Source organism: Callorhinus ursinus, unplaced genomic scaffold, assembly GCF_003265705.2.
Source record: "Callorhinus ursinus isolate GAN/ISIS: 27379988/994484 unplaced genomic scaffold, GSC_fseal_2.0 scaffold60, whole genome shotgun sequence".
In the NCBI taxonomy this organism is placed as follows: Eukaryota; Metazoa; Chordata; class Mammalia; order Carnivora; family Otariidae; genus Callorhinus; species Callorhinus ursinus.
Genome location: NW_027397122.1, coordinates 8187933 through 8201667, shown reverse-complemented (window position 1 = coordinate 8201667; position 13735 = coordinate 8187933). Strand labels below are relative to the sequence as shown.

The 13735-nt window shown below is 65.2% G+C and overlaps 1 protein-coding gene across 1 annotated transcript; it reads right to left on the bottom strand.

Moving 5' to 3' along the window:
* Nucleotides 1-1215: 1215 nt before the first annotated feature.
* Nucleotides 1216-9775, bottom strand: NACAD (NAC alpha domain containing). Its single transcript, XM_073885041.1, has 8 exons — nucleotides 9509-9775; nucleotides 2749-7593; nucleotides 2529-2644; nucleotides 2367-2441; nucleotides 1870-2016; nucleotides 1652-1801; nucleotides 1435-1557; nucleotides 1216-1346 (listed from the first exon to the last, which is right to left on the bottom strand). Exons 1-8 carry the CDS (start codon nucleotides 9681-9683, stop codon nucleotides 1332-1334), a joined length of 5646 nt encoding a protein of 1881 aa, XP_073741142.1. The 5' UTR covers nucleotides 9684-9775; the 3' UTR covers nucleotides 1216-1331.
* Between the last annotated feature and the right edge of the window lie 3960 nt (nucleotides 9776-13735).

Sequence of the window (13735 nt, the reverse complement as noted above, 5' to 3'; positions counted from 1 at the left end):
TGCAAACCCTCACCCTCACCACCCCCACCCACCACCCCGAGAGCCTGTCATCTTGAAGCCCAGGGTCCCGGTCTCCAGGGGGCTTGGGGGGCGGGCACTGTGTTCTAGGCCTTCCCTGGGCTGGGCCCCTCCCCTGCCCTTGGCACATGGGGAGGCAGTGGGGGTGGCCCTGGAGACGCCCCTCCTCACCTAGAAGGTCTCTGCCCTGGGAGACCCCCGACAGCACGTGTGGGAAGCCCCAGGCTGAGCAGGGTGGGTGCTGGGGTCCTGGAGAGGGAGGACAGAGGCCGTGTGGGGGCCAGGCGGGGGTCTGCTTCCTGGCCAGCGGCAGGTCAGGATGGGAGGAGGGCTCTCAGACTTGGTTCCGGCCTGCGCCGTCCGGGAGCTGGTGGTCGGCCCAGGGCCGCGGAGCTAAGGGGATATGGGGTGGGTCTCCAAACAGGAGCACAGATCAACCTGCTGTGGCAGCATCTGGAACAGCTAAAGTCATCCAGGCAGGGCCAGCCCACCCTGGGTGTGAGTGGCCCCAGCGAGCGGTCGGGGGTGGGGTGGCCGCACTGTGGAACCGGGTCTAAGTGTCCTGTGTGGACGGCAGGAGCCGCTCCCTCCTCTCCAGGGGCCCCTCTCACACGCAGCCCCCCTCCGCGGGTCCCTGGGCTTTGGAGAAGAGGGAACATGGAGGGGATGGGCGGTCCCTCCAGAGCTGGGCGCCAGGAGGGGCCAGGAACTTCGGGGGCCAGTCGCTGCCCCCACCCCCCAGCAAACACCTTTTCAATGGCTAAACCTCCAGAGCCCCCGAGTCTGGGGAGTTCCTTCCCAAAACCAGTCCCCAGGCCCACGCCTTGGGCCACAGCCAGGTGACTGCCTACCGTCTGGGCAGGCTGGGTACTGGGGCCACGGCGGGGGGGGGGGAAGGTGGACCCCCACCTGCTAGAGTCACAGGACGGATCCCACCCTCTGGGGACAAGTGGGGACAGACCCCCACCCTCTAGCGACGGAGACGACTCCCACCCTCTGGGACACGGAGAGATCACCCACCCTCTAGGGCCATGGGAACGCCACCAGCTCTGGGGCAGGAGCGGGTAGGACCACCAGCCTTTGAGAACATGGGGAACAGATCCCCGCCGTCTGGGACATGGAAGGGAGGACCCCCCCTCCTGGGGCTCTGCACGGACCCAGGAAGCGTCTCCACCCATTCACAAACCCCATTCGGCTGGAGCGCGCGCCCGGGTAGGTAGGAGCCAGAGCAGAGGCCATGAGGAGACACCCATTTATTGAGCAGCAGAGCCGGGGGCAGGGACGGAGCTGTGCGGTCAGATGGCGGTCAGCGGCTACATGGTGAGCTCCTGCAGGAAACGGCAGAGAGAGAGGGCGGGCTGGGGAGGGGCGCGGCAGGGCCAGCAGCAGGGGGCCCACAAGGGGCCGGCCACTCACCATGATGGCGTTGACGATGTCGCTCTGGTTGTCCCTCAGGGCCCGCACCGCCCTGGCCCGCGACACGTTGGCCTGCGCCATCACCAGCTCAATGTCACGGAGCTCCAGCCCTGCCTCATCCACCTGCGGGGGGCGGGGGGGCAAGCAGGCAGGTTCTGGGGCTGCCCCCACCCCCAGGAAAAGCCGTTGAGCCCCCCCCCTCATCCCTGTGCCTCACCTCCTCCTCCTCTTCCTCCTCCTCCTCCTCCTCACATTCGGGCCTCACCAGCGGCCCGGGTGCGGACTCGGGGACCAGGGCGGAAGGCTCCGCGGGCACTTTGAACTTCTCAGCAGCAGCTCTGTGCACTTGCTGGGACAGGTCCTCGATCTGCAGGGGCACGGCGGTCAGCCCGTCCCGCACCCCGGGCCCCCACCCCCTCCCGCGGCCTGCCAGACCTTGGCCTCGCCGAAGACCACGTAGGTGTCCGAGGCTGGGCTCTTGAAGACGTCAGGCTTGGCGATGACAAACAGGATGTTCTTGGACTTCTGGATAGTGATCCGGGTGACCCCCTGGATTTGCCGCAGGCCCAGCTTGGACATAGCCTGGGGTCACGGGGGGCGGTGCTCAGACCTGGGCATCGACCCCGGGGGGGGGGGGGGTGGCCCTGGGGGGGGGGGGGGGGGAGCGGGTGGGCCCAGGGGGAGAGAGCACGCTGACGGGGGGGAACGAGGGTTCTGCCGCCAACCCTGGGGGACCCTCTGTGGTCTCTGGGCAGAGCCTGTGGGAGTGCCCCGGGGCATTGAGTGGGGTGCCGGACCCCAGCTGGGGGCACGGTCTCGATGGACGCTCCGGCCCCAGCAGTTTCACGACCCGATGGCCACTGGGTGTGAAGGGTCCCCTTATGCAGCAGGCCCCGCCCCCACGGAGTGGCCCGGGCGGGACCCCCACCGACCTTTCGGGCTTTCTTCTCACTACGACTCTGCTTGGCTTTGGCCACGGTCTCCTCGCTGCCGCCACCTGCCGGGGACTGGGGAGGACGGGGTTTGAGCACCCGAGGGGAGGGTGGGGTGGAGCCCTCCCAGGGGTGCAGCCTCCCTGCTCCCGGGCCAGGCACCTGGGCCGGGCACTGTGCCGTCTGCGCTCCTGAGAGGTCCTGCTCCTCCAGCTCTGCAGACGACTCGCCGTGGCTGTCCGAGTGCTGGCCGGATCCCGGAGCCCTCGGCGGCGAGTCTGGGCATGGGGTAGGGGTGTGTCTGCGTTGAGGACGGCTTCCCGCCCACCTGCCACCTCTGGTCCCTGGCTCAGGACAGCGTTCCAGCCCCGGCCCCTCTCACCTTCCTCCAGGCTGTCCTGGTCATCTTGCTGCTCGGCGGCCGGGAGCCCTCGAGGGCCAGGAGGCACTTGGCAGGGGGGCGAGATCCGCCAGGCCTGGTCTTTGGCATGGGTGTCCCCCGTGGGGGCCGTCTTGGGGCTGAGGATCGGGGAGTGGGGTGGGAGGCCGACCCGATGCCCGGCCCCAGGAGGTTTCGTGGTTCCTGAGAAGGCAGCCACCGCCCGCTGGGCTCCTGCCTGTGGCGGCTGGAGGCCCGGAGAGCCCGGGGGCTCCTTGCCCTCCTCCGAGTCTTCCCTGGGGCCCTGGCAAGGGCAGGGGGCGAGGGGTGCCATGGGGCATGGGGCTGCCTCTGTGGGGACCCCAGGAGCGGGGGGCTCTGGGACGAGGAGCCTGTCTTGGGGCACACTGGGCAGGCCCCTGGCAGGGCTTTTGGGGGCTTGTGCTGGGGACGAGCTGGGGCTTCTGGGTGCTACTTGTGCCCACTCTCCACTGCCTGGGCCCAGCACGGGCTCCGGCTGCCGAGAGGGTGCTGGAGAGGTGGGGGCAGGCTCTTTGGGGCAGCCCCTGCCAGGCCTGGGCACGAACCTCGGTGGAAACTCGGAGCAGGAGCCCAGCGCAGCTTCTGAGGCCACAGCAACAGGAGACCTGGGCTCAGGGTTGGCTCTTCCCTCCTCCGCTGGGCTCTGGGGCCATGTAGGGCCAACCTCGGGGCGAGCAGCAGGATGTACCTCTGGGCCACTATCCCCAGGAGCCTTCCTAGCACCCTGGGGTGCTGACTCGAGGCCCCCAGCCCCTTGATTCTCACCCCCTGGGGCCTCCACCAGGGGCAAGTGGGGCTCGGCTCCATCACTAGCACGCACACAGGCACTGGGACCGGTTCCCTGCTCAGGTGCCAACAGGCCCTCAGCTACTTCCTCTCCAATGGAGGCAGGCTTGGGTGGGTCTGTGGCCTCCATGGCAGGCCTAGGGGGCCCTGTGGCAGGCTCTGGGCATTCTGGAGCTTTTGTGGCAGACTTGGGGCATTTCGGGCCCTCCGTGGCAGGCTCTGGGCATTCTGAGGCCTCTGTGGTGGGCTCAGAATGTTCTGAGGCCCCCGTGGCAGGCTCTGGGCATTCTGGGGCCTCTGTGGCAGGCTCTGGGTGTTCTGCAGTCCCTGTGGCAGGCTCTGGGCATTCCGCGGCCCCTGTGGCAGGCTCCTGGTGTTCTGGGGCCCCCGTGGCAGGCTCTGGGCGTTCTGGGGCCCCCGTGGCAGGCTCTGGGCGTTCTGGGGCCCCCGTGGCAGGCTCTGGGCATTCTGGGGCCTCCGTGGCAGGCTCAGAATATTCTGGGGTCTCTGTGGCAGGCTCTGGGCATTCTGGGGCCTCTGCGGCAGGCTCTGGGCATTCTGGGGCCTCTGTGGCAGGCTCTGGGTGTTCTGGGGCCTCCGTGGCAGGCTCAGAGTATTCTGGGGTCTCTGTGGCAGGCTCTGGGTGTTCTGGAGTCTCTGCAGCAGACTCTGGGCATTCCGGGACCTCTGTGGCAGGCTTAGAATACTCCGGGGCCTCTGTGGCAGGCTCTGGGCGTTCTGGGGCCTCCGTGGCAGGCTCAGAGTATTCTGGGGTCTCTGTGGCAGGCTCTGGGTGTTCTGGGGCCTCTGCGGCAGGCTCTGGGCATTCCGGGGCTTCTGTGGCAGGCTCTGGGCATTCCGGGGCCTCTGTGGCAGGCTTAGAATACTCTGGGGCCTCCGTGGCAGGCTCTGGGCGTTCTGGGGCCTCCGTGGCAGGCTCTGGGCGTTCTGGGGCCTCCGTGGCAGGCTCTGGGCATTCCGGGGCCTCCGTGACAGGCTCAGAATGTTCTGGGGTCTCTGTGACAGGCTCTGGGTGTTCTGGGGCCTCTGTGGCAGGCTCTGGGCATTCCGGGGCCTTCGTGGTAGGCTCTGGGCATTCTGGGACCCCTGTGGCAGGCTCTGGGCGTTTCGGGGTCCCCGTGGCAGGCTCTGGGCATTCCGAGGCCTCTGTGGCAGGTTCAGAATGTTCCGGGGCCTCCGTGGTAGACTCTGGGCATTCCAGGGCCTCCCTGGAAGGCTCACAATGTTCGGGGGTCTCTGTGGCAGGCTCTGGGCATTCCAGGGCCTCCATGGCAGGCTCACAATGTTCTGGGGCCTCTGTGGCAGGCTCTGGGCATTCTGGGGCCTCTGTGGCAGGCTCAGAATGTTCCGGGGCCTCCATGGCAGGCTCTGGGCATTCTGGGGCCTCCGTGGCAGGCTCTGGGCATTCTGGGGCTTCTGTGGCAGGCTCAGAATGTTCCGGGGCCTCTGTGGCAAGCTCTGGGTGTTCCGGGGCCTCCGTGGCAGGCTCTGGGCGTTCCAGGGCCTCCGTGGCAGGCTCAGAATGTTCCGGGGCCTCTGTGGCAGGCTCTGGGCGTTCCAGGGCCTCCGTGGCAGGCTCTGGGCGTTCTGGGGCCTCCGTGGCAGGCTCAGAATGTTCTGGGGCCTCTGTGGCAAGCTCTGGGCATTCCGGGGCCTCTGTGGCAGGCTCAGAATGTTCCGGGGCCTCCGTGGCAGGCTCTGGGCATTCTGAGGCCTCTGTGGCAGGCTCACAATGTTCCGGGGCCTCTGTGGCACGCTCTGGGCATTCCAGGGCCTCCGTGGCAGGCTCAGAATGTTCCGGGGCTTCTGTGGCAGGCTCTGGGCATTCCAGGGCCTCCGTGGCAGGCTCAGAATGTTCCGGGGCCTCTGTGGCAGGCTCAGGGTATTCCAGGACCTCCGTGGCAGACTCCAGGCATTCTACAGCCTCTGTGGCAGGTTCTGGGTGTTCTGGGGCTTCCGTGACAGGCTTGGGGCAATTTGTGGCCTCTGTGTCAGGTCCAGGGCGTTCCACAGCCTCTGTGGCAGGCTTGGGGGAATCTAGGGCCTCCATGTGAGGCTTGGAGGCGCCTGCAGTTCCCCATGAGGCCCAGGGTGTCCCAGCATCTGCAGCTGGCTCCAGGCCATCCAGCTGGGCCTGTTCCCAGGCTGGAGGCTCCGGGCCTCCAGTGCAGCTTGTGTCCCTCTCCTCAGGTGCTGGCCTCAGTTCCAAGGTCACTTGTCCTTCGTGCTGGGCTGCAGTGACCACAGGTTCGATTCCTGGCATGCAGCCTGCACCCTTCTGCAGGATCTCAAGCCTGGCCCCAGTGGGGGTCCCCTGGTCTGAGGGGAGGCCCACGTCCTGCAGGGACAGAGGTGTGGCCCCAGAGTCAGAGTCCTGGGGTAAGGTCCTGTCTGTTTCTCCCGGCTGGGGCACAGGGCTGACCAGAGAAGCGGGCGCCTGGCCTGAGGGGAGGCCCGCGTCCTGCAGGGGCAGGGGTGTGGCCACAGAGTCAGGGTCCTGGCCTGCTTCTTTCTCCAGCTTCTGCAGAGAATCTGGGCTTGGCGTGAAGGCTCCCTCTTCCGGGGCGGTCCAAGGGCCCGGGCCTAAGGCCGCGCTGTCATCCTCCCATAAGGGCTGAGCTCTGCCCGGGGCAGCAGGTGCTGGACCCCAGAGGGAGCCTGCCTCCTCCCTCCAGGCCTGGGGGCTCCCCCCGGAGAGGCCTGGGGCTTCCCGCGGGGTGTGAGGGGATGTGGCGGCGGCGGCGGCGGCGGAGGCCTGGCCTGGCCCGGGGACCTGGGCGCCCGGCTCCTGGCGCTCGGTGGCTCGGCAGGCCCCCTGCTCGGGGGCGGCGGGAGCGGGCTCGCCAGGGCTGTGCTGGCGCAGGGCAGCGGGCCGCGCGTGGGGCTCCTCACTGTACAGCCTCTCATCGTCTGCCCCCGCGTAGGAGGCCGAGTCGGGGTCGGAGGAGGCTGCCGAGGTGTCGTCCCGGAAGGCGAAGGCCTCGTCCATGCCCTCGGTGATGGAGAGGTCAGACAGGGACTGCAGGGAGGACGCAAACGTGCTGTCGTCCTCGCCCTCCCCGGCTGGGTCCCCTCCGGGGACAGGGGCCCCCTCCTCCTGCTCGTCCTCGGGGGCCCTCGGCGTCACCTCCACGGCCTCCACCTGGACGATGAGGCTGCCTCGGAAGGGCAGGAGGGCGGCGGGGATCATGGGGTCGTTGGCCAGGAAGTCCAGCTCGGAGAAGTGGCCCTCCTGGCCCCAGGACGAGCTACTGTCGGCCGAGACGCTGGACTCCGGGGTCGGGGGGCCGGCGGGCCCCGTGGGAGACAACTCCTCGTCAGCCACCGAGCCCGCTGGGGAGAAGCCCCAGCCTGGGGGGACGTCCAGCCCTTCGGCCGGGGCCAGCAGGCTCAGGGAACAGGAGGGGGACGAGGCCCAGCTGTCCCCATCTGCCGTGATGTAGGAGCCCGAGGGTGAGGCGGGCGGCGAGTCCCCTGGCTCAGCCGGGGCGTCCCGGGCCTCCCTGCGGGGCCCGGGGCCAGGGAGCAGGCCACAGGCGCTCTCGGTGGGGGTGGAGGGCGGTGTGAAGTAGGGGTCAGGGTCTGGGGCAGGGCAAGGCACAGGAGGGTCACCCTGAGAACACACCTCGGGGGGTGGGTCCAGGCTGGGGTGCCCACCCTCCCGGTCCCTGAGCTCTGGCAGGGCTGCCCTGGATGGCGGGGGCGCCCGGCGGGTCTCCTCACCCATCACGATCCGGGGCTCCAGGGTGGCTGGGGGAGGACCCCCGGCGGGCTGGGCCTCGGGGGACCCCGGGCTGGGGCTGCCTTCTGCGGGCACCGCCCACGCCGAGGGGGTGCCGCCCGGCCCTGCATCCCAGCTGGCTCCCTCCGGCGGGGGCCGGGCGCCCGGCTTGCTGGGCAGAAACTCCAGGGCCAGGGCGCTGGGTCCGGGGGTCAGGGCACAGTGCTCCAGCCGGTCCCCTCTCGGGGTGGTGGCTGCGGCCACATCACAGGACGACTCTGCGGACAGAGGGGGCCATGAGGAGGGCAGACACCCTCTGGGGGCTGGAGCTGCTGCGTCTGGGGGAGAATTTCAGAGAGTTCCGACCCCAGGGGCACAGCCTGGGGCCAGGGGGTCGGGGGTGGGTGGCGTGGCTCCCGTCTGAGCCTCGGCAAGGCTGGACGAGCACCTGTCTCCGCGGACGCTGGCTGGCTGGCCCCCTGCCCTCAATCTGTGCTGCGCCTGGTGGACGACCTCTCCTGACCTCCTGTGTCAGAGGCCCCCAGGGGCAGGGGGACCTGCACCCCGCTGGCCCTGGGACGCTCTAGGTCTCCCACCTCCTGTGCATGGGGGTCTCGCCTCTCTGCCTCGTCTCTCTCCTTGCTGCCCACACCCGAGGCCAGCCTCTGGAGGTGCCATCCGGCTCTGCCCTCGCTCTTGCTTCGAGAGCTGGTGCACGGAGGAGGGAAGCGGGGCCACTGTGCGTGTGTGCGTCCTCAGGCTGCGCGTCCCACAGAGGCCGAGCTGGAGCATGGGGGTGAGAAGGGTTCCCTCCGCCAGGAATATGCCAGCCGGTCCCAGGGCAGTGTTACGGGGGCTGCTTGGGCCCCGACCATGTTCTCGGTGGCGGGGGGGTTCCTGCTCTATCACCCGTGATCACCCCACAAGTACCTCCGTGTCTCAGCTGTCTGTCTGCAAAGTCGAGTATCTGCCAGGATTAGAGGTGAAGCTTTTACAAAGGGGCGGTGCCCTCCCCAGCCTGTCCATCGGCCTGCAGCAATGAGGGGCAGCCCCTCGGGGCCCTCGGGCCACACTACTGGGATTCTCAGGCTGGCCAGGGGATCGCAAGAAGGGGGTCCTTCGGGTCCACTGCCGAGTGACAGACACCCAACACCTGGAGGTGGGTGTGGTGGGTGGGGCAGGTGGAGACCGGCTCCTGGCACTGAGCCTGGGGTACCCTTGCCCACCCGCCCTGGGGCAGGGAGGGGGCAGAGCTGGGCCAAGGAGGGGGGGTGAGGAAGGGAAGCCAAAGGTCAAAGGTTTTTGTAAGCATTCAAGGTCATCAAGCAGCCTGAGACCCTGAGTCTGGGGAGTCCTAGCCTCCACCTGCTTTACTGGACCCCAGAGGGAGGCCAGGCCCCTGGACCCAGCACTGGTGACATTCCCAGGTGACTTATCCACAGCAAGGTGCCCTTGGCCCTCCAGGGGTCACTCATGGCTGACCTCCTGCTGGGCCCCCCTGGCTGATCCTTCCAGACCCAGGCTGACCCCCTCAGCCTCCATCCACACTTGCTGACCTAGCCTCCCCCAGGATGTAGGCCTGCACTCCGGGGCACTGCCCCCCAGACCCTGCTCCCCCAGGGCATCCGACCTCCCACCCTCACGGCCTGCCCCCCCGCCCCCCACACGGCTTCCCCAGGCGCCAGCTCCATCCGGCTCCACCTGCCCAGGGCAGACCAATCACCGGCCCTGAGGCGGCTTCAGGCATCTAGGGGGCGAGTGCCCCCGGTGTTGGGGGTGCAGTTGAGAACCCCCCACCTCTGGTCCAGAGTCATGGGGCCAGGGCCCGCAGCTCCTCACAGACAATGGGGCGGCGGCGGCCCAGAGGGCGGGACGCGGGCCGGGAGCCACGGAGCCCTGGGATGCTCACAGGCCCTCGCGCCGCTTCTGGCTCCCGGAGGACGTCCCGTTTCCGCCCGCCCGCCCTTCCCCGCAGTCCTGAGCTGGGACGTGCGGGGCTGGGGGGTTGGGGGGCGGTCAAGATTCAGGTGCTCGAAAGGGCAGGGCGCCAAAAGGACCGGAGAGGGGACTGGGGGGGTGGTGACTGGAGAAGGGAGAAGGACAGAGGGGACAGGCAGGGAGAGGGACCGGAGAGGGAACAGGCAGGGACAGGGCGGCCGAGACGCGCGCAGGGGGCACAGCCCGAGGCCTCACCTGTGCGGGGCCCGGGCCTGCCCGCCTCCGGCAGCAGCGGCTCGGCACGGGCAGCCTCCCCGGGCATGGCCTGACCGTGCGCCCTTCCCTCGGTGCCCGGTCTGTCCGTGCGTCCGTCCGGCGGAGCCTGCGCGGCCACCGCCCCTCGGCCAGGGGTAGGGGGTGGGTGGGTCATCGGATGACGTCAGCACCGCCCCGCCCGCCCGGCGCCCCGAGTGAGCGTGCGCGTGCGCCCCAAGGACTGCGGAGCGCCGGGGCGGGGGGGCGGGGGGGGCGGCCTCCCTCCTTCCCCCGACCGGGGCTGCGCCCTCCTTCCGCCCTGCGCGGCCCCGCCTTTCCCGCAGCATTCCCCCCTGAACGCGAGGGGGCTCGGGGGCCCGGGGGCCAGTCGGAAGCTGGCCGGACCCCAGGGAACATCACCCCGAAGCCGGGCCTGGAAGAGGCGGGGTTGGGGAGGGTCGTCGGCACGCGGGGCGCAGGGGCCTCGGCGCCCTGGGGGAGGTGGCGGCGCCGTCCTGGTGCCCGGCCTCCTGCGTCCCCCTTGCCTCCATCCAGGAGGTGAGCTGGAGCCGCAGCTCCACGCTGATTGGCTGGCCGTCGCACGTTGGTCTCCGTGGCAACCGCCTCCCGGCTCCATGGAAACCGGAGAACGGAGCCGGCGCGGCGGGAACGCGGCGGGCAAGGCCGTCCCGGGGGAGCTGGGCGGACCGGTCCCGTGCGCCCCGCAGCTAGGCTCCCGGACACCGGGGCGGGAGGAAGAGGAGAACCACGCTTTCCTCCGCCTCGGCGGCCGCCTCCGCCACACCTCAGGGCTGCAAGCCCTCCCGAGCCTCCCTGAGCCGTGCCCTTGCTTCCACCCGGGCCCTCCCGCGCTCGCACCCGCCCAGTGCCAGGCTCCGGCTCCGGGAGACAGATGGCCATTGTCGCCATCCCAGAGCTGGGCGGGGGCAGGGAATCAGAGCGATCATTGTCGTGGGGGGTGCGGGGAATCTCCCCAACCCTGTCTCCTGCGGGCGCTGTCCCGGGCGCACCGCGGGGCTGGCTCCCTGCCTGCGTTGGGCACCAGCCCCGCCACGCCCAGCCTGAGCCCTGCATCCTGCACCCCTCTCAGTCGCTGGAAGTGCGCGAGATCCGTCCATCCACCCCCCTGATGGGGACCCTCCTGTTCTCCCCTTCCCCCACGCCTTCATCCTCACCTCCCAGGCTCTTCTAAGTTGCCTCCTCCCATGGCCCTTCGCCCGTGGCCGTGGCCGTAGCAGAGTCCTTCACAGTTCCCACTGCTCTGCCGACCCCCTACCATCTGGCCTGCACACACTTTCCAGAAACCAAAAGCCCTTCAGCATGCCCTGAGGGGCTTCTAGTCTGGATGAGGTGGCTGGCCTAGGCTTGTCTCTTTGCTTTTCCCGACTACCAATAAACGCAGGAAATCAGAGACAACCAAAACAGAACTCTTACACATGAAAAGAGTGAGGTGATGTGGTGAGGGTCCCCAGGGCTGGAGGAACAACAGAGCAGCCCGACGTCAGGGGGTCCAGGACCACGTTTCCTGACCCCCAGCCTGCCACCAGGAAGAGGACCAGGTGGACGTATTCATCCCCATGTGGGGCTGGAGTCCCACTGACGACTCTGGGTGTGTGTGGGGGGTCTGCTAGAACTGGCAGGAAGATCAAGGAGAGGCCCATTCCTTCCCCACCCGGCTCACTGGCCCCCCTGCCCCACTGAGAGGCCCCAAGGGTGGGGGGGAAGTACTCCTCCCAGGGGCCAGATACCCTGCCCCCATCCAGAGGCCCAGGATGGCCCAGCAGGGACCTCTGCACGGTCCACTGTCACTGAAACCACAGGCCACTAGAGTAGCTCAGGATCTGTCTGCTGAGTCCAAACAGGATAACCACCTGCTAAAATACAAAATGTGAACATAATAGCCTGACTGTTCAGGAGACAATAAAAAAATCACCTGTCATACCAGGAAACTCAAGGAAGAACCCAAGACTCAGGAAAGTCACAACTAGAATAAGAAAGAGTAATCAACTGATGCCCAAACTGAGCTGAAGATGCTGGAATTATCTGACAAGGATTTTAAATCAGTCGTAATTGAAGAGGTTCCGTAAGGAATAAGTTTATCTTGTAGCAAATGGAAAATGTTAGCAAAGAAACAGACATAACACAGAAGCAAACCAAAACCACAATATGATACAGAATCACTGAAAGGAAACACTTGCTGAGTGGCTTATCCGTGGCCAGAAATGACAGAGGATGTCCCAGTGAGGCTGAGGATGGGTCCACAGAAAGTACTCAACCTATTAACAACAACAACAACACAACACTGGGGGAAAAAACTGAACAGAGGCTCAGGAACCTGTGGGATAACAACATAAGATCCACTGTTCCCATAACCGGAGTCCCAGAAGAAGAGTGGCAGGGGCGAGCAGTTGAAAAGAGTATTCAAAGAAATGATGGCTGAAACTCCCCAAATTAGGCAAAAGACAGAGACTTAGATTCAAGGAGCTGAGCAAATCTAAAATACGATACATCCAAGGAAATCCACGTCTGGCCACTTGAGCTGTAACTTCTGAGCACCAAGGACGAAATCACGGAAACAGCCAGAGAGACGAGCATGAGACCCACAGGGAATGCTGAGGACAACCACAGCGCACTTCCGATCCAGAGCCAGCGGCCGGAAGGAAGCCGTGCCATGTTTTCCAAGTGTTGAAAGCAAGCATCATTTGAGAAGGAAGGCGCTCGCTTCAGCCACGCGCCCGTGCACACACACAAGAACGAAGGAGAAATGCACTCTGAGCCAGGGGACACTGAAGGCTCCAGCCCCGGCAGACCGCCCCGCAAGCCCGGGTATAGCGTGTCTCTCCACAAGGACGGACGTAAGGGCGGCCTCTTGGGGCACTGGGAGGGAAGAAGGAGCATGGGAAGGGCAGAGAGACGGGCGCAACAGTGGGCACTCCCCCTGAGTGCCCGGTAGCACGTGTGACGAGATAAACAAATGTTAACACCAGCTGACACTCGAGCGGATCCTTAAAAGCAGGGATGGCACAGCGACCAACATGGAAGCAGTGTGCACACGCAACCCGAAGTGCACACACTGCTGGCGGCCGACTGTGAGGACCTGCACGCGAGCGTGTTTCAATACCCAGAACAAACTCTAAGAAGACCATACAAGGGGCGCCTGGGTGGCTCAGTTGGTTGGGTGTCTGCCTTTGGCTCAGGTCATGGTCCCAGAGTCCTGGGATTGAGTCCTGCATCAGGCTCCCTGCTCAGGGGGAAGCCTGCTTCTCCCTCTCCCTCTGCAGCTCCCCCTGCTTGTGCTTGCTCTCCCCCCACTCCCCCGGGTCAAATAAATAAATAAAACCTAAAAAAAAAAAAAGAAGACAATACACGATGACACACCCCAAACCACACTATGTAAGTCAAAATAGAGTCCTTTAAAATGTTCAGAGTCCACAGGTGGGGTGTCTGGATGGCTCAGTCGGTTAAGCATCTGTCTTAACCTCAGGTCATGATCTCAGGGTCCTGGGACTGAGTCCCATGTCAGCCTGCTCTGCGGGGAGCCTACTCATGTTCTCAAATAAATAAATAAAATTTTATAAAAAAGTGTTCAGAGTCCACAGGAAAGCAAGATGAAAGAAACAAAAGAACAAGAAACAGAGGCAAACCAGAAGACAAATAACAAAATGGCAGACTTTTGGCCTTAACACACATAAACGTAAATAGGTTAAATATACAAATTACATTAAATACGTTAAAATGTACACTCACAGATCAGGAGGCAAAGACTGGCAGAGTGGACAAAAAAGGCAGACTGAACTATATGCTGTTTATAAGAAAGTCACTTCAAATGCAATAACGTAGGTGTGCTGGGAGAAAGGAAGAAGACACACAATATGAATGGTAATCAAACACAAGACAACAACAAAATGAAGAAGCAGGAGTGGCTGGGTTAATATCTGAGAAAGTAGACTTTTAAGCAAAGGAAATAAGTGGCGACAGACTGACATTCTGTGATGACACATTAGAGGTAGTGATTGGTCCCCCAGGAAGACATAAGAATCCTAAATGTGCACACATCAACTCTTAGAGCCTCAAAATACACGAGGCTGAAGCTGGCAGAGCAGAGGAGAGACTGGCATATCTGCAAGTATGGTTGAGGACTTCACTTTGTCCCCTTGACAACCCACAGGACCACTAGACAGAAAACCAGCCCAGATGTAGGAGACC

Excerpts from the sequence above, each read along its gene's own strand:
- NACAD (XM_073885041.1), bottom strand. The coding sequence starts at position 9,683 with ATGACCCACCCACCCCCTACCCCTGGCCGAGGGGCGGTGGCCGCGCAG. Across the intron at positions 7,594-9,508 it reads CAGGCCCGGGCCCCGCACAG|AGTCGTCCTGTGATGTGGCC; the intron begins GTGAGGCCTCGG and ends CTCTGTCCGCAG. Across the intron at positions 2,645-2,748 it reads CCAGGACAGCCTGGAGGAAG|ACTCGCCGCCGAGGGCTCCG; the intron begins GTGAGAGGGGCC and ends CCCCATGCCCAG.